The sequence below is a fragment of the Crotalus tigris genome, unplaced genomic scaffold (genome assembly GCF_016545835.1).
Source record: "Crotalus tigris isolate CLP2741 ecotype Arizona unplaced genomic scaffold, ASM1654583v1 scf7180000021230.206812, whole genome shotgun sequence".
NCBI classification, from domain to species: domain Eukaryota; kingdom Metazoa; phylum Chordata; class Lepidosauria; order Squamata; family Viperidae; genus Crotalus; species Crotalus tigris.
The window spans coordinates 47,917-73,414 of record NW_024098411.1 but is presented as its reverse complement, the minus strand read 5'-3'; the positions used below and the strand labels follow the sequence as shown (position 1 = coordinate 73,414).

The 25,498-nt window shown below is 45.0% G+C and overlaps 1 protein-coding gene across 3 annotated transcripts in view; it reads right to left on the bottom strand.

The window, feature by feature from the left end:
- The window catches only part of BMT2 (base methyltransferase of 25S rRNA 2 homolog), a 60,584-nt gene extending 37,172 nt beyond the window's left edge, over positions 1–23,412 (bottom strand). Inside the window, exons 1-2 of one of the 3 annotated variants that reach the window (XM_039369786.1) lie at positions 23,213–23,343; positions 12,109–12,195 (exon numbers count right to left, since the gene is read on the bottom strand). In XM_039369786.1, coding sequence (XP_039225720.1) covers positions 12,109–12,139 — 31 coding nt within the window. In that variant the 5' untranslated portion in view covers positions 12,140–12,195; positions 23,213–23,343. Of the gene's footprint in view, positions 1–12,108; positions 12,196–23,204 lie in introns of all 3 variants that reach the window. The other 2 variants (XM_039369785.1, XM_039369787.1) reach the window with 2 other exon arrangements.
- Positions 23,413–25,498: the final 2,086 nt, after the last annotated feature.

Here is a 25,498-nt window from a genome sequence, read left to right as displayed (position 1 = left end):
GCTTGGCTTGGTAAGTAGCATCCCACCATTTGATGGGAGAATGGTGGGAGAACTTTGAGATTAGCGAAAGGACCCTTCCACCTACTGAGACCAGTGAGATAAAGGGAGCTGCTGCAGTTGGGACCCAGGGGGAACCTCTCGAGATATTAAAAGCTGCTGTAGAGCGAGTACCAGGGATCCAACTTATTCCCAGGGAATATTGTGATTTGGTGAAAAGGAATGTGGCATCCTTCCACCTCAACTGCACAATTGAGATCCTATCAGGTGCCAAACTTTCAAAGCCCAAGATGTACTCTATGACAGGGCTTTTCAACCTTTTCACCAACTGTACCACTTTTAGGATATGGCAATATTCGAGTACCACCTAGCAAGGTGTCAAAAATGTAATGACCAAAAAAAAACCTATTCAAAGTTGCAATTGCACTGAAATGACTTATGACCATTTTTCACACTTATGACCATTGCAGCATGCCCAGGGTCATGTGATTTATATTTGGATGCTTGGCAACTGATTCATATTTATGATGGTCACAGTGTCCCAGGGTCATGTGATCCCCTTTTGCAACCTTTTGACAAGCAAAGTCAATGGCAGGGCTGCTGGTGGCAAGTGCTAAGGCGGGACTTCCTTCCCTCCCTCCCTCTTTCTCATTCCCATCTCCTTCTGAAAGAAGAATTTGAAAAAAAACCCCATATTTTCCCTCTTCCATATATTCATCAAACAAGTAAAAGCCTCCAGAGACAGAAAAGACAAGCTGCTGAGTGAACTAGCTTAAAAAGGCACATTCCCCTTTAAGAATTAGCTACTGGCTAGAAAGGAAAGTAAGGAGTGCAGCTGGGACTTAAGGAAGAAAAAAAATGTAAGTGCTGGCTGCCAGCTAAGGCAACCTCCCCAAATGGCTCCATTCATAACTAAACGAATGCTACAGGCAAAATCCATTCAGGAGAAAAATACTTCAAAATTCCTTGCAGCAAAACTTACAGCTAACAATAGCAGAGCAATACAAGCTAACATGAGACATCAGCCATCAGCCAAATAGAAATTGCCAAACACTCCTTAAGAACACAAAGCCCTCATTGCACAAATCCCAGAACTTCAAAGTCACAAAAGCACACAAGAATCCTTCCACTCTCCATCTCCCTCCATCCATCCTCTGTGCCTCACCTCCAGCAGATGCTGCCTTTTTTCATCCCTCTTGGAGAGCAACCTCTCTCCCACTGCATTTCTTGCCTGTTTGCTGCTGCCTGCACAGGTGGCTGCCACAGCAGTTGTAGATCAGCTCATGATCTGCCTGCTTGATCTCCTCTCCCCCCACTCTCCTCCTCCTCCTCCTTCTTTCCCTTTGGCACAGCTAGAGCTGACTCTGCCTCCTCCCAAGGCTACTGCTTTTTTTCTCCCTCCCTCTCCAGCCCAAACTGCCTCCTTTTATAGCCTCTCCTGTCTCCGCCCCTCTCCTCCTTTCTCTTCTGGGTGAGCTGGAAGTGAGCCTGGTGCCTTTGCCTCGCTCCAGCCACTCTGCAGTTCCAGAGGACTCTCTCCCAGTAAGTCCTTGCCTGTGCTGGCTTGTTCCCTCCCCCTCTACACTTGGCTGGGCAGGGCTGTGTACCACCTGCCATGTGTTAATGTACTACAGGTGGTACACGTACCACCCGTTGAAAAGCCCTGCTCAATGATACCCAAGGAAATGAATGAATGAGAGAATACATTGACAAGAACCTGGCCAGAGGGTTTATCCAGCAAGCTAAGTCGTGCCTGGCCGCCCCAGTGTTATTGAAAGAAGAGAAGTATGGGTCTTTGAAATTGTACGTGGACTTTAAAGGGTTAAATACTGTTAGCGTAGAAAACATGTGCCCTCTTCCTCTGATGAAAGACATGCTAGCTCACTTTGCTAAAGGAAAGATTTTCACGAAACTAGACTTAAGGGAAGCTTATTACTGGGTGCAAATTAAGGAGGGGGATAAATGGAAGACAGCCTTCAATTGCCCCTTGGGAAGTTGCCAGTTCAAGGTGATGCCTTTTGGCCTCCAAGGGGTTCCTGCAGTGTTTATGCAGTTGATTAACCAGGTGCTTCATGACCACCTTTACAAAAGAGTTTTGGTTTACCTTGACGATATCCCCATCTACACTGAGACCATGGAGGCACACATTAAGCCATGCATGTCTAAGTACAACACGGGAAACCTCACCCAGCCCGGACACGGAAAGGATTGACAGATCGATAGCTCTTTCTCGATTCTGTGGGTGGTGGTGCATGGCCGTTCTTAGTTGGTGGAGCGATTTGTCTGGTTAATTCTGATAACGAACGATATTCTGGCATGATGTCAAGGTTCCAACTAATGAAGCACTTCAAAGAACTTTCAGGCATGTTTCCTAAAGCCTTTATTACAGAGCTACAAATTGCCGGTCACTATCATGGACGTTTTGATGCCAGAAGCTGATTTCCTCTTGCTGGCATCAAACTTTTCTTGCTAAATTCCTCTCTTATCTTGCAGTCACAAGTCACATTATCCAATTAGGGTGAAGGTCAAAAGTTTACTTCCTCTTTCTTTCCCAGGCTTTTTACCCCCCCACTCTACGCTATGTATTAACCCAGTAAATACCAGACAGTTAGTTCATGAAATGCTCAAAAAGCTGCTAAATGCTAAGCTCTATGCTAAGCTTTCTAAATGCGAATTTCATCAGGTGTGCCTTGACTACCTGGGTTACCGAATCTCTAGCAAGGGAGTGGAAATGGACCCTGCCAAGGTTAAGGCGGTGCAAGAATGGCAGCCTCCACAGACCTGTAAGCAGCTTCAAAGTTTTTTAGGGTTCGCAAACTTTTACCAGCAATTCATCCCCTCCTTTGCGAAGATAGCTATACCAATTACTGAGGTATTGAAAACTGAAAAAAGGGGGGGGGGGAAGCCCCAACCTTGTCAAATTTTACAGTGGACTATGGAATGCCAGGCAGCATTTGAGCAATTGAAAAGACTGTTCACTGCAGAACCAATTCTTAAACACCCTGATCCTGAGGAACAGTTCATCATTCAAGCTGACGCAAGTGATGTCACAGTGGGTGCTGTCCTCCTACTAAAGCAAGGCTTTTCAACCAGTGATACGGGTACCATCTGTGGTACATTGGCACCTGGCAGGTGGTACGTGACCATCCTAGAAAAGTGGTAGCAGGGGAGGGGAATGAGAGCGCCACCGGGCCAGGCAGGCAGGTGTCTTGCTCAGCTGTGCCTTGGGGGGCACTTTTTTCAGTGCCATTGTAACTTCGAACAGTCACTAAGTGAACTGTTGTAAGTCAAGGACTACCTATACTTTATCACTTTTTTCCTTTTTTGGGGGAGTCATCAAGTTTTTGACACCTTGCTAGGCGACTGGTGGTACTCGAATATTGCCATATCCTAAAAGTGGTACAATGGGTGAAAAGGTTGAAAAGCCTTGTACTAAAGAACCAACCAGCCTTGCACTTATACCTTGAGAAAACTCACAGACACGGAGAACAGGTTGGCTGTTTGGGAGAAGGAGGCTTTCGTGGTGAGAGGGGGGCATTATTAATTTGGCACCATTTCCTGTAGGGGAGAAAAGTGCCTTTCCAAGTATGGACTGATCATAAGAATTTGCGGCACTAAAGAGTCCTTGAAAGTTATCCCCAAAGCAAGTACTGCAACTAATTCAAACAACAATGACTTTAAACCACAAAGAAATCCAAAATAACTTTGAAAATATAAATCAATCTATTTCTAAGTTAACTCTACAACAAAAAAATTCCCAGAAAATAACAACAGAGAAAGAGCAGATAAAACAGATAAATGGATATAGAATTGAGAATAGAGACTTAAAGATGGAACTTAACAAAACAAGGAAACATGATTTAACCTTGTGGAATTTTTTTACAAGAATTGGAAAAAAACAACTTATCCCTTAAGACTACAGAATAAATCTGAGGACAAGAAAACAGATTGGATAAAATGGACTGTAGAGATGTCAGGAACATCGGAGAGAAAGGAAATGATAAGAGAAGTGGAGAGAAAAAGATTTTCAACAAACATGGAAAGGCGGAAGGCCCGTATAATGACACTTTGCTTGATTTACTTTCTATATCTACAGCAACATTTACAAACATATGGAAAAACTTTTTGATTCAGCAAAATACATTGATTAAGAAAGATACTGGGCAAAGTAAAAAGACTAAAGTCGAAACCAAGAAAATAGATGATGGGATTTACCAGAGAGAATACTTAAAAAAGAAAAAATTGTTTGAACATGGTTAGAGAAATAGAAAAGCTTTGGAATATATATGTCATTCTAAGAGGGATGAATTCCCTAAATAATACAGTATGCTTTTTTCTCTTTTTTGTTTTCTTTCTTGATATGAGTAATATAAAAAAGTTGAAATGACTTAGATAAAGGAAATGTTTTAGATACTTAAATGTGATTGAATTTAAGAAAATTATAATGGATAAAAATGTTTTGAATAAGAGTTAAAGGACTAGATGACTAGATGTATTAAATGGAATGTTTAAAGATTAAACATACTTTTAATTATGGTTTAAAAGAATAAGAAATTTAGGAAATAAATATATATTAGCTTAGGAGGGATATATATTTTAAGTAGTATGTTATTTTTTATGTTTCTTTACTCTTGCTCTCCTTTCTCTCTCTTTTTTTTAATCTATTCCTTAAGAAATGTAAAAGTGTGAGATGGTTCATATGGAAAAATAGAGTTAAATTTTTAAATGTAATTAATTTTTGCGAAAATCTTAACCAGTAAAAATACCTAGAATTTGGTGGGAGAAACAAATTAAAATAAGGACTGTAACAGGATCTATGATAGCGGTTCTCAACCTGTGGGTCGCGACCCCTTTTGGGGTCAAATGACCATTTCACAGGGGTCACCCAAGACCATCGGAAAACACATATTTCTAATGGTCTTAGGAACTGAGATATCGCTCCGCATCTATCTCCGCACGGCCTCCTCCACTTGCAGAGAGAGAGAGAGAGAGAGAGAGAGAGAGAGAGAGAGAGAGAGAGAGAGAGAGAGAGGGAGGCACTTACCGCCTGCAGGGCTCCTGATTGGCCCTGCGCCCTGGTGCCCCACCCCCTGGGAGAAGCGCGGCCAGGGCCTCGTGGCTTGGAGCCACCCGGGGAAGCCCTGCTGAGAGCGGCCCGCTGGAGGCTCCGCTGAGTGGGGCAGCCCTCCTGCAAGCCGCGGCCCAAGGGAGACCAGCCCCTGCAATCCCCAGCCAGCCCGACCATTGGACCTCCTGGCCGGGAAGGCGCGCCGGAATCCAGGCTGCTGGGAAGGAAGGAGATGCAGCAAAGGTAGGAGAGGAGAGCCGCCTCCTGGGGCCCAGTGCTGGCGGCGGCTTCATTGCCCTCACCTTCCTCCTCCCTTTCTTCCTCTTGCCGCCACCAAAGTGGCTCGGGTGGGCATCGGGACAAGAGGGGTGCCTGGAGGGGAGCAGCTGGGCTGGAAGAAAGGCTGGTAGGGGCCATGCGACACCAGCCCCCACCGCGGCTCCATTGGATGGGGGAAGGGCGAGGCCGCCAGCGCAGAGTCCCGGCTAGGGTGACTGCTTCCTCGCCCTCCTCCTCTCCCTCCTGCTGCCCCCCCAGGTGGCTCGGGTGGGCGCTGCCTCCACCGCGGCTCCATAGATGGGTGGAGGGTGAGGTTGGGCAGCGTAGAGTCCCAGCGGGGGCAGAGGCCGGGCCAGGGGTGGCAGGGACCCCTATGATGCTGCCGTAAGACAGAGAAAGAGAGAGAGGAAAGACAGAGAAACAAAGGAAAAGAAAGAGGAAAGAGAGAAGAAAGAGAAAGAGGGAGGAAACAGAGAAAGAGAAAGAGGAAAGAGAAAAAGAGAGAGGAAAGAGACTGCCTTCCCAGTCGCCGAGAAAGGGAAAAAAAAGAGCCGTGAGCGACTTCTCCTATCTGCCTCGTTGCTGAAAGCTTTTTTTTTTTTAAAACGACCACTCATTCAGAACTCCTTGGGGCTTGTTTGCACGAGCTTGTGGCAGATCAGTAAATAAAGGGGTGGGGGAGCCAAACGGTCTAAGGCATTTGCATCCTGAATGTGTGGATGCTGCTTTCATGATTTGCCACCACCACCCCCTCTCTTCCCACCCTGCTTGGGCAACGTGCTGCTGTTGCTGCTGCTACTGCTGGCTGAGCTGAGCTGTGGCGCTGAGCCGATCCCCACACCTCCTGGTTGCCCGGCCGTGCTTCACCCTCGGCCACCCTCCATGCCACGCCAGAGCCTCCCCCGCACCGCCCGACCTGCCTGCCTCCCTCGCCGTCGGAGGGCATCTTTGTGTGTCTCCAGACCTTACTGGACTACCATCCCCAGCAACCCTAAAAAGCACTGTGGAAGAGTGGGGAATGCTGGGAGTTGCAGTTCATCACCATCTGGAAAAACATGACTCTCCAAAGATCGATCAATCCTTCCTTCCTTCCTTCCATCCATCTCCTTCCCTTCCCCTTCAATCTCTCCTTGCTTCCTTCCTTCCTTCCTTTCCCCCTCAATCTCCTTCCTTCTCCATCTCCTTCCTTTACCCTTCAATCTTCCTTCCTTCCTTCCATCTCCATCCCTTCCCCTTCAATCTCTCTCTCTCCTTCCTTTTCTTTCCCCTTCAATCTTCCTTCCTTCCATCTCCATCCCTTTCCCTTCAATCTCTCTCCTTTCTTCCTTCCCCCTTCAATCTCCTTCCTTCCTTCCTTCCATCTCCATCCCTTCCCCTTCAATTTTTCTCCTTCCTTCCTTCCTTCCTTTCCCCTTCAATCTTCCTTTCTTCCTTCCATCTCCATCCCTTCCCCTTCAATCTCTTTCTCCTTCCTTCCTTTCCCCTTCAATTTCCTTCCTTCTCCATCTCCTTCCTTTCCCCTTCAATCTTCCTTCCTTCCTTTCCCCTCCAATCTCTTTCCTTTCCCCTCCAATCTTCCTTCCTTCCTCTCCCCTTCAATCTCCTTCCTTCTCCATCTCCTTCCTTTCCCCTTCAATCTTCCTTCCTTCCCCTTCCCTCCCTCCCAATATTTTTGAGCAAGGAAGAGTAAGCTTCTCCAGCAAGCATTGTTATATTGTTTTTGTGATTAATCACTATGCTTTAATTATGTTCACTTCGTAACAATGAAAATACACCCTGCATATCAGATATTTACATTAATATTCATAACAGTAGCAAAATTACAGTTATGAAGTAGCAACAAAAATAATTTTATGGTTGGGGGTCACCACAACATGAGGAACTGTATTAAGGGGTCGTGGCATTAGAAAGGTTGAGAACCACTGATCTATGATAAGGCAACCAGAATGGTTGGGTAGAAAAAAAAATTATATTGATGTTATTATTATTTTTGGAATATTGGGAAAAATTATATATTTAATTATTATCTATGAAAACAATAAGAATTGTATTAACTCAATGTTTGCAAAAGAGGATATTTTGGGAAAAGAGGAAATCAACTAAAATCATTATGTGGATTAAGGATTATAGAAATCAATTGTTAATGATTGTTTTACAAATGTAACCCAGACAACATACTGTTCACCAATTATTAAGTGATTTATGTTTTTAAAAAATTAATAAAATATATTACAAAAATAAAAAATAAAAACTGATCCCTGGTTCAGGGACAATAGATCACTATTAACCTATCGAAATGGGCTAGCCTGGAAGGGAACTAAGCTGTACCTTTTGACTTGCCTCAGAATTCAAGCCCTTCAATGTGTCATGATGCCAAGCAAATGGGTCATTTTGGTCTCCTAAAAACTTTGCATTTGTTGCAGCAGCAGTTTTGGTGGCCAGGAATGAAAAAGGACATTGAAAGTTATGTAAAAAGTTGAGCTACCTGTGTAGCTATGAAAAAACTGCCCTGGTGAGACTGCTGGTCTGTTGCAGCAGGTAGCAGATCCTTCCCAACACTGGGAAGACAGCCATGGATTTTATTGTGGAATTGCCCAAAAGCAGAGGAAACACAGTAATTTGGACTTGACCTTTTTTCAAAGCAAGCTCATTTCATCACTTGTTTGGGGCTTCCGTCTGCCCCAAAATTAGCCAGGCTATTTTTGAAGCATATCTATCAACTCCATGGAGCTCCAAAAAGAATTATATGGGACGGGGGTGGGGGTGGGGAGGGATGTCAATTTACCACAAAGTTCTGGAAGGAGTTTGTAAAATTGATTGGGTCCACCCAAGGACTTTCATCTGCTCTTCATCTAAGTACAAAGGGATCAGCAGAACATCCAAATGCAATGGTAGAACAATACTTCAGATGTTATGTTAATTACCAACAGACTAACTAGGCAGACCTCCTACCTTTCGCCGAAGTGGCATACAACAATACAGTACACAATAGCACTAGATTTGTTCCCTTTAAAATAGCTACTGGTCGTGATTTTGTTCCGATGCCCAAATATCCCCAGGAGGCTCCCACTTCGCAGACCCTCGATCAGTGGGTGACCTCTTTGCAGAATGTTTGGGCAAATATAAAAAAAGCTTTAGCTCAAGCTGCTGAGACTTATAAAGAGCAAGCTGATAAGAAACGATGTCCCCAGAGGCCATTCCATGTGGAAGAGAAAGTTTATCTTTCTACAAAATACTTAAGACTAAAATTGCCTAGCAAAAAATTAGGGCCTAAGTTTCTCGGTTCTTTCCCTGTAGTCAAAATCATAAATCCTGTCACAGTTGAATTAAAACTCCCATTGCTTTTAGGGAAAGTTCACCCCATTTTCCATTGTACTTTGTCAAAGCCAGTCACAGAGTCATCCTTGAGACCCATTCCCAAGAAGGCACTTGGTCCTGTTCTCGTACAAGGAGAAACCCACTATGAGATAAAACACATTCTTGACTCTAGATTGTATAAAGGAAAATTACAATATTTAGTGCAGTGGAAAGGTTACCCCTTGTCAGAAGCTACCTGGGTGAAAAATACCAATGTGAAGACAGAAAGGTTAATAAGGTTTTATGACAAGCATCCTCAGAAATCCAGGGGGATTCCTAACTTGTATTTTTGTTTCTTCTGTAGGAATTGCTTTCTTCTTAGAGGGGTCTGACTGTCAACTCTACAACAAACCTGGTTGCAGCCATCTTGTTCATTTTATGTTGCCATGTGAATGGGAGGGAGTGCAGAGAATTTTTGCTAGTCTAAACAATTTTGTGTCCAATGGGAACCAAGGTCATTCGGTTATGCTAGAGGGTGGACGGGGTGTTAGAAAGTCCACCAAACTATTCTATTGGGAAACGTAATTGATTGCATAGCACTGGGGTGGGAAGTTTGACTTTGTAATAGTGTAACTCTTTGCAGGGAATTTTAGACTTGGTTTCACTTTTGACCATGCTGATATTTTGTATCCAATAAACATGTTCTTCGGGGAAGTCGCTAGCCTCAGGGTTCTGATTTATTTGGCACTATCTATCAGAACCATGACATACTAGTTATGATAATTTAATGGTACAATTAGAATGAAAGAAAATAAATTCTAAAATAGGATTCTTCAAATGTTCAAAAGAGATACTTCACAAGACACAAAGATAAATGAAGCACCTCTCATTGAATCATGAAAGAGGTGAATCTTTTGCAAAGCTTGGACAACTGCTTCAAAAATTGTCTTGACTGTGAGAGGGCATGTACAGCCACTTCATAAAGGGCAGTGTCACAAGACATTGTGAAAGATAAACTAACTATATACTCTCTAAACTACTAACTTCAGCTCTGATTATTTCAGTTCATTATTAAATTATGAACCTAATCTAAAATATGAAATTTAAAATTCCAGAAAAGCAAGTAGGCCAGGATAAATATTCAGTTCTATGGAACAATTTTTTCTATTTTAAAATGTTCCATTTTATAAAACTAATTAGCAGTCTAAAGAATGATAAGAAAAATAAAGTTAGCGATCAGAAGGAATATTAATTAAAAGATAATGTTCTCATAGATTTAATCAGAAATGCTTATTTATACAGGTAGACTTTGATTTACAACTATTCCTTTAGTGACCATTTGAAATTACAATGGCACACAAAGAAGTGACTTATAACCAATCCTCACACTTATAACTGTCACAACATCCCTATGGCCATTTGATCAACATTTGGGCACTTGGCAACTGCCATGTATTTGCGATGGCTGCAGCATCCCAGGGTCATATGATTGCCAAGCTGCTACTTTTTCAGCCAGCTCCCAACAAGCAAAATCAATGTGGGAAGCTGAATTTATCAATCATGTGATTCACTTAAGAAGTGCAGTCATTTGCTTAATAACCATGGTAGAAAAGACTGTAAAATCAAGTGTGATTCACTTAATGGCTTTCCTTAGCAATGAAAATTATGGTTCCAATTCTCATCATAAATCAAGAACATTCATAAGTTTAAATGTGAATTTTTTAGTAACTAATTTTCTACCTTAAATTGTTAACTTGTAGAGAGGTTCATGCTATTGATTTTTATATAAAGATATTTGTATATATTCAGATAAACCAATTCCAATAATTGAATTAATTTGAATGGAACATTTAAATAACATGTTTTTCCTCTGAATCTTTTTGTTCATATGGTTTTGGCAAATAATTGTTACACTAAAAGTTAGCATGACATTTTAGTTTTGTTTATTTCCATAGAGTGGAACAAATATCAAATTTTCCATCATTTCAGGAAGTAGAAAATTGCCAAAAACATTCCACAAAGTTTATGTTGCCATTAATATCAAATCTCTGAATCTATTATTTTCAATATATTTAACAGGAAGAAGTTACCAAGTTACATGCACATTATATCTGTGTAATAATCCTAAGAATAATGCTATTTGTTAGGCAATTTAATAACCTCATTCAATAAGTTTCCATAAAGACATGGAATAGAGTCTGTACAGAAACAAGGACTAGTGGATGAATCTTACAAAAAGACAGTGTAAGGACCCACCCCATTTTGCATCTTAAGAAGACAGAACTCTTGGAATAATTCTTCCAACAGGAATCCTTTATTAAGAAGAAGTGGTTGCAGGCGTGCTAGACAGGACTTGGGGTCCAAGCTCTCCCATTCAAGGTTTTAAGGGGTTCCCCAGCAGTCCCACCCAATCACCCCCCTTCCAGTGATAGTTTCAGGCATCACAATTCCACCCCTTTGTTCCTTTCTTCCGTCTGGATGGAGACTTCAGATAAACTACATGAAAGGTAAATAGCCCCCTTTGTTATGGTAAGGTTCTTTGGTGCTATTTACATTCAAACTCTTTGAGGTTGCAATAAACACATTCAATTCCTTAGAAGTATACTGAAGGAAGTGAGGGCCATAAAGCCCCTTTGTTCTCCCCCTTCTCTCCCTCTTATGGCAGAATCCAGAGAAGGCAGAATTGGGGTTTTCTATATTTGATGATTAAAGATGAAATATAATTGGATTCTGACAGACAGAAGCCAAATTTGTTAAGTGACAAAACCCACTCATTAATATACAGTTTACATTATAAATTAGATTTTGTACTGAAAGAATCTCCAACATTTCTACCAGCAAATAAATCAGAACAGCAAAATTCTAAATACCATTTTTTTATGTATGAAAATAACAAATCTAGCAACTACTCCAAAGTAAGCAATACCAGCACATAAGTACAGAAAATCTTACAAAAACTTTGCTATAGTTTCACTTTAATAATGACAACTTCAGAAAATATCTATTGTAAGACTGTCATTATTTATTTTATCAAATTTAGGTATTGCTCATCTCCCTGACTGTCTCTTGAGTGCTTTACAGCTAAAGCACAAAAATCATACAAAAATGCAATACATTAGTAAAATTGGAACCAGATAAAAAAAACAAAGAATAACTTAAATATTAGAAAGGTGGGGAGAGTGTCTTCAAGGCACTAACTATTCCTAGGGTTGTATGACACTCTGCGACCTCCACACGAGTTGGCAGGATAGTGAGTCTGCCTCACCTCAGGGGGAGGTGGAGAATATTCCAGAGCGCAGGGTCCTGGAAGAAAAGGCTCTTACAGGACCCTGCCTGTTAAAATGTTTTAACTGATGTGGTTGATAACATACCATCCCTACCTGATGAGGTGAGATTAGTAACTTATCTGGAATTGAATCCAGAAGCAAACTGGCACCCAACTTCAGCTCACACAACAAAGGTATTACCTGTGCCATCCTTGGGGCCCCCGAAATACATTTTGCACCATCTGACCCTTCCAGATACTCTTCAAGGATGGCACCATGCAGAGCACACTGCAATAGTTCATATAGGATAAGGGTGTCAAACTCTATTTCATTGAGGGCTGCATCAGCATTGTGGTTGCCCTCTGGTAGCAGGGGGCATGGCTGGGTGGCATGGCCGGCTCAACATAGCTCGTGTTGGGTGGTGCCTGTGGAGGGGTGAGGGGGGCTGTGGGGCAATCTGGGAGTCTCTGGCAGAGGGGGATGGGACTGGGGCAGGCGCTAGGGCCTAGTCCACTGGAGGAGCCTCATTGTCCCTCTCGGGCCACACGGGGATCCCCAGATGGCAGCGCAGGCTCCTCCAGCAGCTGCCCGGCCTTCAAGCTTCCAGGGCGCTGGGACCCCGCAACCTGGCTCGGCACCACTTTCCAGAGGGTGCGTCCAGACATGCGTGGGGTAGCTCCGGGGCTGGGCTCAGGTGAAGGGAGAGGGGAGTCCCAGCTGCCTCTTAGGGATGGAGGGTTCCCTGCCCTTCCTGTTTGCCAGGATCATTGGGGTATGCTGGCAGGCGGAAGGCTCGTCCTGCATGTGCTAGAGGACAAAGTTGGACGGCAGGGCCCAAGTGGACGGGGATGCAGTGTGGCGGTGACAGCAATCCGCTGGGCTACCTCACTGAGGCTGCGTCTTTGCTTGCCCATGCCTGCCATGGTTGGGTGGGGCAGGCAGCCAGCTGCTTGGCAGGTCTGGCAGGCTGGATCGCATGCCTCCCCCCCGTGCCTCTGTCTGCACCTGCTGCTTGGAGGGCTGGCCCAGTGGCCAAAGGGCTCGAACCCACCTGCACTGCATGGGGTGTGCGATTCTGGGATGTGCTGACCAAGGGGCTGGCGGGCTGCAGCTGCTGCCAGGCACTGCCAGTCCTTGCATACTCGCCTCCTGTGCCCACGCTCGGGGGGACGCCCAGCTGGGTTGGCCAGGGCCGCAGGAGGCGGTCCCTTGCTGTTTCTGGGGCAGCCCTGTGGGCTGGATCTGGGCCCATTGCAGGTAGGATCTGGCCCGCGGGCCTTGAATTTGACATGTCTGATATAGGAAACGACCAGGGCACAAGAATTTCTTTTGACTATTACTTTTCAAAGGCCATAAATGGAGTGCATTCCTTCAGCATCTTCATAGTTATATGACTGGGAAAAAAGTATTTCAGTTGATTAACTTAATGACCTAATACATTCAATAGAAGACAGATATGTCTGCAATCTGCAGTTAAGAAGCTATATTCACCTCCTCTTGGTTAAAAAGATCAGGTCATTAATGAGTTATGGAACTATATAATGAACTGAAATTTTTCGTTTTCAGTTCTGCCTCTGGCTTGTAGAATATTGTCAAAAAACAAGATGAGAGAACTTCTCTTTTTGCTTTAAGTTTTTTTGCATTAGCATAGGGTTGCCAGATCTGAGCTGTAGAAAGTCCAGGTGACTACTTTAAGTTGACAACAAATATATAGACAAAAGCACAATTTTTGCAGCCCTGATATGGTAGCCTTGCATTAGAATCTCAGGATCAATAATAAATATCAGAGAGGCTTATAGCAGACTATAACTGGGTTGACTTTACAGCAAAGTATCTGTAAGAAAAATATTCTATGAAATTGTATAACTTCTTTTTACTTCCAAAGATGTGACACTAAAATAAGTATATCCAGAATTTACAAAATTGCAGAATTGCTGTATAGAAAGGGCAAGCTTTTCCCATGAACGTCAATTGCTAGGAAACCCTAAATCACTGGTTCTCAATCTTTCTAATGTCGCGACCCCTTAATACAGTTCCTCATGTTTTGGTGACACCCAACCATAAAATTATTTTCGTTGCTACTTCATAACTGTAATTTTGCTACTGTTATGAATATTAATGTAAATATCTGATACGCAGGGTGTAATTTCATTGTTACGAAGTGAACATAATTAAAGCATAGTGATTAATCACAAAAACAATATAGCAATGCTTGCTGGAGAAGCTTACTCTTCCTTGCTCAAAAATGTTGGGAGGGAGGGAAGGGGAAGGAAGATTGAAGGGGAAAGGAAGGAGATTGAAGGGGAAAGGAAGGAGATGGAGAAGGAAGGAGATTGAAGGGGAAAGGAAGGAGATGGAGAAGGAAGGAGATTGAAGGGGAAAGGAAGGAAGGAAGATTGGAGCGGAAAGGAAGGAGATTGAAGGGGAAAGGAAGGAAGGAAGATTGAAGGGGAAAAGAAGGAGATGGAGAAGGAAGGAAATTGAAGGGGAAAGGAAGGAGAAAGAGATTGAAGGGGAAGGATGGAGATGGAAGGAAAAAAGGAAGATTGAAGGGGAAAGTAAGGAGATGGAGAAGGAAGGACATTGAAGGAGGAAGGAAGGAAGGAGAAAGAGATTGAAGGGGAAGGGATGGAGATGGAAGGAAGGAAGATTGAAGGGGAAAGGAAGGAGATGGAGAAGGAAGGAGATTGAAGGGGAAGGAAGGAGAGAGATTGAAGGGGAAGGAAGGTAGGAAGGAAGGAAGGAAGGAGATTGAAGGGGGAAGGAAGGAAGGAAGGAAGGAGAGAGAGATTGAAGGGAAAGGGATGGAGATGGAAGGAAGGAAGGAAGATTGAAGAGAAAAGGAAGGAAAGAAGGAAGGAAGGAAGGAAGGAAGGGGAGAGAGAGATTGAAGGGGAAGGGATGGAGATGGAAGGAAAGAGGGAAGGAAGATTGAAGGGGAAAGGAAGGAGATGGAGAAGTAAAGAGATTGAGGAGGAAAGGAAGGAAGGAAGCAAGGAGAGACTGAAGGGGAAGGGAAGGAGATGGATGGATGGATGGATGGATGGATGGATGGATGGATGGAAGGAAGGAAGGATTGATCCATCTTTGGAGAGTCATGTTTTTCCAGATGGTGATGAACTGCAACTCCCAGCATTCCCCACTCTTCCACAGTGCTTTTTAGGGCTGCTGGGGATGGTAGTCCAGTAAGGTCTGGAGACACACAAAGATGCCCTCTGATGGTGAGGGAGGCAGGCCGGGTGGCACAGGGGAGGCTCCGGCACAGCACGGAGGGTGGCCGGGGGCGAAGCACAGCCGGGCAACCAGAAGGTGTGGGGATCGGCTCAGCGCCGCAGCTCAGCTCAGCCACCAGTAGCAGCAGCAGCAGCAGCACGTTGCCCAAGCAGGGTGGGAAGACAGGGTGTGGTGGTGGCAAATCATGAAAGCAGCGTGCAAACTCCTTGGACCGTTTGGCTCCCCCACCCCTTTATTTATTGATCTGCCACAAGCTCGTGCAAACAAGCCCCAAGGAGTTCTGAATGAGCGGTCGTTTAAAAAAAAAAAAGCTTTCAGCAACGAGGCAGAAAGGAGAACTTGCTCACGCTCTTTTTTTTTCCCCTTTCTCGGTGACTGGGAAGGCAGTCTCTTTCCTCTCTTTCCTCTTTCTCTGTTTCCTCCCTCTTTCTCTTTCCTCTTTCGTTTCCTCTGTTTCTCTCTTTTTCTCTGTCTTACTGCAGTATCGTCGGGGGTCCCCACCGCCCCTGGCCTCTGCGCGTCCTCAGCCGAACAGGCAGGGAGGGGGAGCAGGACAGGAGGCAGCGGCTCTGACGGCAGTGACAGGGCAGCATCGTCGGGGTCCCTGCCGCCCCCAGCCTGAACTCTGCCCCCGCTGGGACTTCGCGCTACCCGGCTTCGCCCTCCACCCATTTATGGAGCTGCGGTGGAGGCAGTGCCCACCTGAGCCACCTGGGGGGGCAGCAGGAGGAAGGAGAGGAGGAGGGCGAGGAAGCAATCACCCTAACTGGGACTCCGCGCTGCCCGGCCTCGCCCTTCGCCCATCCAATGGAGTCGCGGTGGGGGCTGGTGCTGCATGGCCCCTGCCAGCCCCTCGTCCAGCCCAGCTGCTCCCCCCCAGGCACCCCTCTTGTCCCGGTGCCCGCCCGAGCCACTTCGGGGGCAGCAAGAGAAAGAAAGGGAGGAGGAAGGTGAGAGCAATGAAGCCGCCGCCAGCACTGGGCCCCAGGAGGCAGCTGTCCTCTCCTACCTTTGCTACATCTCCTTCTTCCTTCCCAGCAGCCTGGATTCCGGTGCACCTTCCCGGCCAGCAGGTCCAATGGTCAGGCTGGCTGGGGATTGCAGGGGCTGGTCTCGCTTGGGCCGCAGCTTGTGGGAGGGCTGCCCCGCTCAGCGGAGCCTCCAGTGGGCCGCTCTCAGCAGGGATCCCAGGGCTTCCCCGGGTGGCTCCAAGCAACGAGGCCCTGGCCACGCTTCTCCCAGGCGTGGGGCACCCGGGTGCACGGCCAATCAGGAGCCTTGCAGGAGGTAAGTCTGCCTGAGAGAGAGAGAAGGGAAGCTAAAGTGCCTCTCTCTCTCTCTCTGCAAGTGGCGGAGGAGGCCGTCCGGAGACAGATGCGGAACAGTGTCTCAGTTCCTAAGATCATCAGAAATATGTGTTTTCCGATGATCTTAGGTGACCCCTGTGAAATGATCGTTCGACCCCACAAGGGGTTGTGACCCACAGGTTGAGAACCACTGTCCTAAATGTTCACAGAAGACTCCTCTAATGCAGGGCTTTTCAACGGGTGGTACACATACCACCCGTGGTACATTAACACATGGCAGGTGGTACACAGCCCGGCCTAGTCAAGTGTAGTGGGGGAGGGAACGAGCCAGCACAGGCAAGGACAGTAAGTGAGAGAGTCCTCTGGAGATGCAGAGTAGCTGGAGCGAGGCAAAGGCACCAGGCTCACTTCCAGCTCACTCAGAAGAGAAAGGAGGAGGAGGGGGCAGAGACAGGAGAGGCTATAAAAGGAGGCAGTTTGGGCGGGAGAGGGAGAGAGAAAAAAAGCAGCAGCCTTGGGAGGAGGCAGTCAGCTTTAGCTGCACCAAAGGGAAAGAAGGAGGAGGAGGGTGGGGGCAGAGGCGATCAAGCAGGCAGACCATGAGCTGATCTACAACTGCTGTGGCAGCCACCTGTGCAGCAGCAGCAAACAGGCAAGAAATGCAGTCGGGGAGGGGTCGCCCTCCAAGAGGGATGAAAAAAGGCAGCATCTGCTGGAGGTGAGGCATGGAGGATGGATGGAGGAAGATGGAGATTGGAAGGATTCTTATGTGCTTTTGTGACTTTGAAGTTCTGGGATTTGTGGGACTAAAAAGTTCAATCAATTCCAATTTTGCGAGATCTTTTTTTTCCCCCGTGAGAAGTTAAAATTGACTGATTAATTGAACCTTTTTTTTTGCACACGGCAGCAGAGGCCTAAAGTGAAAAGGTTTTATAAACCCAGCTGAAGGCCTAGGACTGGGGCGATGGTGCGCATGCCCAGAGAGAGGGCTCTGCGTGCCACCTGTGGCATGCGTGCCATAGGTTCGCCACCACGGCTTTAAGCACTCCCTTTAGTGAATTTCCAGTTATTCAAAGGAAAACATAAGAGGTAATACTTACACCACCCTAAGATTTATTAAATCTTGACCAACTCTGATTATATTTACAGCCTTCATTTAATCCATCAAATAAAAATAAATTCTGAATACTTTAGTTCAACTAGTAATCAAAAGCCATCTTTAAAATTTAGATTTCTGCTCCTAACATGGAAAGAGAAACAAACAGCATCTTATTTTAGTATGAAATTCCAGAACTAGGATTCCTATTAGGGTTAATACTTCCCCTATATAATGAACTAATAGCAGAATTGTTAAAATGATCTCAAGATTGAAGTCATATAATAATTCCTTAAAGTCCTGCTTTGCTAACAAAACTATTGCATGTTTAATACTCATATTTTAGTGAAGTAAAAACAATATATATTTCTGTGTGGAGCAAATATATATATATATATATATATATATATATATATATATATATATATATATACACACACAAACTTTTGCTGCTAAATGTTTACATATAATTTAAGCTTAAATATATTCTATATGTACATATATATAGATCAATGATCTAACTGTAAACTCATTTTGGATTGTGGCTACTGAATCAAATGAGGTTTGGTTTTGAGTAACCATGTACATTAGTAATCAACTTAGCAGATTTACAACTACTATAATAAATTATTCACAAGTACAAATCATGTCCACCCCAATATTATCCTTTCTCTTTTAAAACATATAACTAAGAAGCAAAAAGAATATAAGACAATGACATGAGATAATAAATAAAGACTAAAACCACGACATTGCTTCTGAAGATATCTTAAAAATGTGAGTTATATTTATTTGATGTAATCATGTACTTGTTGGCAACCCTAGTGGCTCTAAGCATTTACAATTAAAACAAGGCAATTAATTAAAGCTATTTAAAATATCAACATAAAAATTCCTCAAAACCTGATTACTGTAAGTGGTTTTAAATTGGCTCCTAAACATTAAGGCCAGCCTCATTCCATAACAATTAATATAAACCCTAGAACAGCGGTTCTCAATCTGTGGGTCACGACCCCTTTTGGGGTCGAACGACCGTTTCACAGGGGTCACCTAAGATCATCGGAAAACACATATTTCCAATGGTCTTAGGAAATGAGACACCACTCCGCATCTGTCTCCGCACAGCCTTCTTCACCACTTGCAGAGAGAGAGACAGAGAGAGAGAGAGAGAGAGAGAGAGAGAGAGAGAGAGAGAGAGAGAGGCACTTTCGCTTCCCTTCTCTCTCTCTCAGGCGGACTTACCTCCTGCAGGGCTCCTGATTGGCCCTGCACTCGGGTGCCCCACCCCCTGGGAGAAGCGCGGCCAGGGCCTCGTGGCTTGAAGCCACCTGGGGAAGCCCCGGGATCCCTGATGGGAGCGGCCCGCTGGAGGCTCCGCTGAGCGGGGCAGCCCTCCCGCAAACCGCAGCCCAAGGGAGACCAGCCCCTGCAATCCCCAGCCAGCCCGACCACTGGACCTGCTGGCCAGGAAGGCGTGCCGGAATCCACGGTGCTGGGAAGGAAGAAGGAGATGCAGCAAAGGTAGGAGAGGACAGCTGCCTCCTTGGGCCCAGTGCTGGTGGCAGCTTCATTGCCCTCACCTTCCTCCTCCCTTTCTTCCTCTTGCTGCCCCCAAAGTGGCTCGGGCGGACACGAGGACAAGAGGGATGCCTGGGGGGGGAGCAGCTGGGCTGGACGAGGGGCTGGCAGGGGCCATGCGGCACCAGCCCCCACCGTGGCTCCATTGGATTGGCGAAGGGCGAGGCCGGGCAGCGTGGAGTCCCAGCGAGGGTGGTGGCTGGGCCGGGGGCGGCAGGGACCCCGATGATGCTGCCCTGTCGCTGCCATCGGAGCAGCTGCCTCCCGTCCTGCTCCCCCTCCCTGCCCGTTCGGCTGAGGACGTGCAGAGGCCAGGGACAATGGGGACCCCCGACGATACTGCTGTAAGAGAGAGAAAGAAAGAGAGGAAAGAGAGAGAAACAGAGGAAAAGAAAGAGGAAAGAGAGAAAGAGGGAGGAAACAGAGAAAGAGAAAGAGGAAAGAGAGAGGAAAGAGACTGCCTTCCCAGTCGCCGAGAAGGGGGAAAAAAAGAGCTGTGAGCGAGTTCCCCTTTCTGCCTCGTTGCTGAAAGCTTTTTTTTTTTTTAAAAAAAAAAACGACCGCTCATTCAGAACTCCTTGGGGCTTGTTTGCACGAGCTTGTGGCAGATCAATAAATAAAGGGGTGGGGGAGCCAAACGGTCCAAGGAGTTTGCACGCTGCTTTCATGATTTGCCACCACCACCCCCTCTCTTCCCACCCTGCTTGGGCAACGTGCTGCTGCTGCTGCTGCTACTGGTGGCTGAGCTGAGCTGCGGCGCTGAGCCGATCCCCACACCTCCTGGTTGCCCGGCCGTGCTCCGCCCCCAGCCGCCCTCCGTGCCGCGCCGGAGCCTCCCCTGTGCCACCCGGCCTGCCTCCCTTGCCGTCGGAGGGCCTCTGTGTGTGTCTCCAGACCTTACTGGACTACCATCCCCAGCAGCCCTAAAAAGCACTGTGGAAGAGTGGGAAATGCTGGGAGTTGCAGTTCATCACCATCTGGAAAAATATGACTCTCCAAAGATCAATCAATCCTTCCTTCCTTCCATCCACCCATCTCCTTCCCTTCCCCTTCAATCTCTCCTTGCTTCCTTCCTTCCTTCCTTTCCCCCTCAATCTCCTTCTCCTTCCTTTCCCCTTCAATCTTCCTTCCTTCCTTCCATCTCCATCCCTTCCCCTTCAATCTCTCTCCTTCCTTTCTTCCTTCCTTCCCCCTTCAATCTCCTTCCTTCCTTCCATCTCCATCTCCATCCCTTCCCCTTCAATCTCTCTCCTTCCTTTCCCTTCAATCTTCCTTCCTTCCATCTCCATCCCTTCCCCTTCAATCTTTCTCCTTCCTTCCTTCCTTCCTTCCTTCCTTCCTTCCTTCCTTCCTTCCTTCCTTCCTTCCTTCCTTTCCCCTTCAATCTCCTTCCTTCTCCATCTCCTTCCTTTCCCCTTCAATCTTCCTTTCTTCCTTCCATCTCCATCCCTTCCCCTTCAATCTTTCTCCTTCCTTCCTTCTTTCCTTTCCGCTTCAATCTCCTTTCTTCTCCATCTCCTTCCTTTCCCCTCCAATCTTCCTTCCTTCCTTTCCCCTTCAATCTCCTTCCTTCTCCATCTCCTTCCTTTCCCCTTCAATCTCCTTCCTTCTCCATCTCCTTCCTTTCCCCTTCAATCTTCCTTTCTTCCTTCCATCTCCATCCCTTCCCCTTCAATCTTTCTCCTTCCTTCCTTCTTTCCTTTCCGCTTCAATCTCCTTCCTTCTCCATCTCCTTCCTTTCCCCTACAATCTTCCTTCCTTCCTTTCCCCTTCAATCTCCTTCCTTCTCCATCTCCTTCCTTTCCCCTTCAATCTCCTTCCTTTCCCCTTCAATCTTCCTTCCTTCCTTCCCCTTCCCTCCCTCCCAACATTTTTGAGCAAGGAAGAGTAAGCTTCTCCAGCAAGCATTGTTATATTGTTTTTGTGATTAATCACTATGCTTTAATTATGTTCACTTCTTAACAATGAAAATACACCCTGCATATCAGATATTTACATTAATATTCATAATAGTAGCAAAATTAGAGTTATGAAGTAGCAACGAAAATAATTTTATGGTTGGGTGTCACCAAAACATGAGGAACTGTATTAAGGGGTCGCGGCATTAGAAAGATTGAGAACCAGTGATTTAGGGTTTCCTAGCAATTGGTGTTCATGGGAAAAGCTTGCCCTTTCTATACAGCAATTCTGCAATTTTGTAAATTCTGGATATACTTATTTTAGTGTCACATCTTTGAAAGTAAAAAGAAGTTATACAATTTCCTTCCTTCCTTCCTTCCTTTCTTCCTTCCTTCCCCTTCAATCTCCTTCCTTCTCCATCTCCATCCTTTCCCCTTCAATCTTCCTTCCTTCCTTCCTTCCCCTTCCTTCCCTCCCAACATTTTTGAGCAAGGAAGAGTAAGCTTCTCCAGCAAGCATTGCTATATTGTTTTTGTGATTAATCACTATGCTTTAATTATGTTCACTTCTTAACAATGAAAATACACCCTGCAGATCAGATATTTACATTAATATTCATAACAGTAGCAAAATTACAGTTATGAAGTAGCAACGAAAATAATTTTATGGTTGGGGATCACCACAACATGAGGAACTATATTAAGGGGTCGCGGCATTAGAAAGGTTGAGAACCACTGCCCTAGAACTTGTGGCAGAAACCACAGATTGTTCTAATACGTACCTTAAATTGGGTTTAGAAAGCAAGTGCTAACCAGTGCAATTGTTGAAATTCCTCTCTACTTATGTATCACATTCTGAGCCAATGGCAATTTGCAATGTTTCCAAGGGCTGTCCCACAAAATACAAATGCAGTACTTCAGCCTTGAGATTACAAATAGTCTTTTTTTCAAAAATGGAATACATCTACAAAGTAGATATGCCCTCTTGCTATTAATGCCTTTCAATGGCTTAATGCTGGAAAGAAAGACTTCCAGTATGGGAACAAAATTGTATGGGACAACAAAGAGCTGGTCCTACACAGTACTAGTATCCCTTGTCCTTTTATCTCTTTTGCCCTTAAATATTTCTAGTTACTTTTTTAAGGTTCAAAGCTGAAGAGATGGCTGGCCATTTTACTGCCGTGGTGAACAATTTTGTTAAAGAATGCTTTAGAAACTATGAAAAATTTCATTTTTATAGTATCTGTTCAATGGAAGAATAGGCATTACAATATTCTTGTTTTGCTTTCAAGATTATATTAATTTGACATTTAAATCACTATTATTCCATGTACCCAGGCTGAAATACTCTGAGATAAAGAGCAAATTATACAAGACTTTGTTCCATTATTCCATAAAATTCTGGGATAAATGGCTGTTTTTAAAACAAATCTTGGTCAAACTTTTACAGGATAGGTGTTACATTCTCAATCCTATTGACAGCCAAAATAAACCAAAGAGGATTGTCACAATGAAATCTGAACCCCTATGTTGAAACCTAATAATCTTGTATACATGCTCTTGAATCAGGTTTTTAAATTCTGAACAAATCTCTTTCCAGATCTTTGCATCATTGCTTCTTTTCAGAAAGAGTACCAGCACTCTGATTTTGCAACCTATAAAAGAACCTCCTACTAAAATTAGCCAGGTAGTTCTTTTTTAAAAAGTTCACTAATTGCGGTTAATGCCACTCTTTGCAAAAAAAGAAGGAAATGTGTGCTTTAGACTAAGGCATTTCACAGAACGAAAATCACCTAACTTTGAAATGTGAAGCCCTTCTCTTTGATAAATTCTGATCGACCCAAATCCAATGGTTGGTTTTCCGGAAATTTCTCAACTATAACGTCCTCCCTGCCTTCAAAGGTAATGGAGTTTTTCTTTTACCGTTTTCCACATTTACGAGAGGGAGCATAGCCCCCTTCCTCCCCCGCATAGGCTGAGGGCCCATCGTCCTCCTCCTTTGCCTAGGCTTCGGTCCCAGGACTGAGAGAAGAAAGCGGGGGGCGGTGCCCAGGCCCAAATCCCTTCCAAAGCGATTTGTAGCCAAGGCAAGAGGGCGAACCCGGTCCTGATCTCCGTTCTTACTCATCCCGCTGTGAAGCCCCCCTTCTCTGCGGGGTGAAGGGGGCAAATTAAGACCCGAACCTTATTACCTTCCCGGTATTTCTTGCGCAGGCGCCGATGTACGCTCTTCACCACCCCGGAGAGCTTCTCCTGCTGCAGTTTCCGCTCTTGTTCTCGGGGCTGAGGCAAAAACAGGATAGGTGTCCCGCATTCAACCTCCATGGTGTTAGAACCAGCGCTCCGCAACCCCACTCCTTCCGTTTCTCCAGAAGGGGGCGGCGGCCGCGGTTTCTATGACACGGCCGGCAGGGTAGGTTTGCGAATAGGAAGAGTGATCACTGGGTTCCCGGTGCCTGTTGGGAAATGTAGTCTTCACGCCTGAAAGCCTTTCCTTTTTGAGTCTAAGTTTCAGAGTGGACCAGCTGTACCCAAAGGTCTTATAGACCCTTTTAAGGTTAACGCCTTTCATTGCAAGGCTTAAGCTGTCGTAAGTTACGGCTCACTTCAGAGATTGTGGAAGCATCTGCTTTAAAAATTAAAGCAACGATACATCTTTTATTTCAGAAAACTGCCTTTAGATTTAATGTAAGCATCTGTGTTATCATTGTTCTTGAATTTTCCTCTGTAAAGCAAAGTTTTTTTAACCTCTGTCCCTTTTTCAGGTTTATCTTTTATTTTTTTCAATAAAAATGGTCACCCTGCTTATAATAGAAACAGCTGATAAAAGCTTATGCATTTAATACAATTTCTGCATCTTAAAAGTGCTATCAGACTGATTCTTGGTAACTCTAAACCAGTGGTGGCAAACCTTTTAGAAACCGAATGCCCAAAACCTAAAACCCACATATTTATCACAAAGTGCCAGGCTGCATCACCATTGTGGTGCCCTCAGGGGTGTGTGTTTGTGTGTGTGTGACCTACCTGGTGGGCATGGCTGGATAGTATAAATGAAAGAAAAACAATATTCCCGAAGAATATTAAGGCCTGGCTTTGTCAACTGGCACGGGGATCCAAGAGTGGCACACAACCCCAGGGGTGGTTGGTGGCTTGAGTGCACTCTCTCCAACTTTTTAACTTCATCTATTTTTGTTGAGATTTTAGGGGGTTTATAGATTTTTTACTTGTAAATGGCTGAGAGTCACTTAAACAGTGAGATGGGCAATATATAAATTTGATAAATATTCAATACTTAGCTGCTAGTGCCCACTCCCCAGAGCTGTGAGAACGTCCACTATAGTATAATATATAAGTATCATGCCTAGGTCCACTGATGTCCGAAGTTCAAGAAATGACTTTAGTTTAGAATGTAATGTGTCAAATGAAAGTCCGCTTGTGGAATAATCACAGCCATAGGTCTCAACCATATGATATACAAAAAACCTTTGGATAGCATTAAGCATGCCTGTTGACCTCAAATTTATCTCTTGCACATGCTCAGGTGGAAGCAATGTTGGTTGGCCATCAGAACTGAAGGAAATAGAAGAAAAATCGAAAACTGTAATGAATATTGTTGTGTCCTGAGCCTGCAAAGGCAGGCTCGGGACGTTGCAACAGTCCCGGGCAGTTGCAAGCTGCCCGGCACCAGACTGGCTGGCACCAGCACTCGCGCGCATGCGTGAAGTGCAAAGCGCGCCAAATGTTGCCGTTTGGCCCGGGGATTGTCTTTTAGAGGAGGAGAGAGGCTTGTGTGCCTCGGCGATGTAACAGAGCTGCTGGTCATCAATAAAGAGGCTCCTGAGAACTACCAAATGACTCCTGAAGTTATTGCCTTTCGCTGAGGACTCAACAAATATAACATTATAAGTTGCTTTACTGTCTAATGTTGTATTATAAAATAATTCACCACTGTAATTGCATACACTTTAAAACAACAATGTTCAGTTACAAATGGCTTAAATTAGCAGCCTAAATCACTGAAGAGTTCTGTCTCATTGATAGCATACGCAACGGACATAGTTTTTAAACATAGTCCTACTTCTCAATGATATGCTAACTATGAATATCAATCTGCTTTCTGATATTTCTAAGGAGGCAGATATTGGTATAGATCACGGGTTGGCAACCCGCGGCTGCAGAGCTGCATGTGGCTCTTTCAGCCGTCTCCTGCAGCTTCCTGTCCTAACCACCATGTGCAGTCTGAAAAAAAAGTAGGACTAAAAAAGTTCAACCAATCAATTCAAACTTCTCATGAAATTTGAATTGATTGGTTGAACTTCTTTGGTTTGTGGGATTTCCTTCTTCGGACTGCACGTGGTGGCAGCGGAGGACGATCTGGGAGGATTGCTGGACAGGTCTCCGTCCTCTGGAGGCAGAACCTGGGTAAGGAGCCACAGGTGGCCAGTCTCAGGGTGCCTCTTCCCTGACTGGCGGGTCTC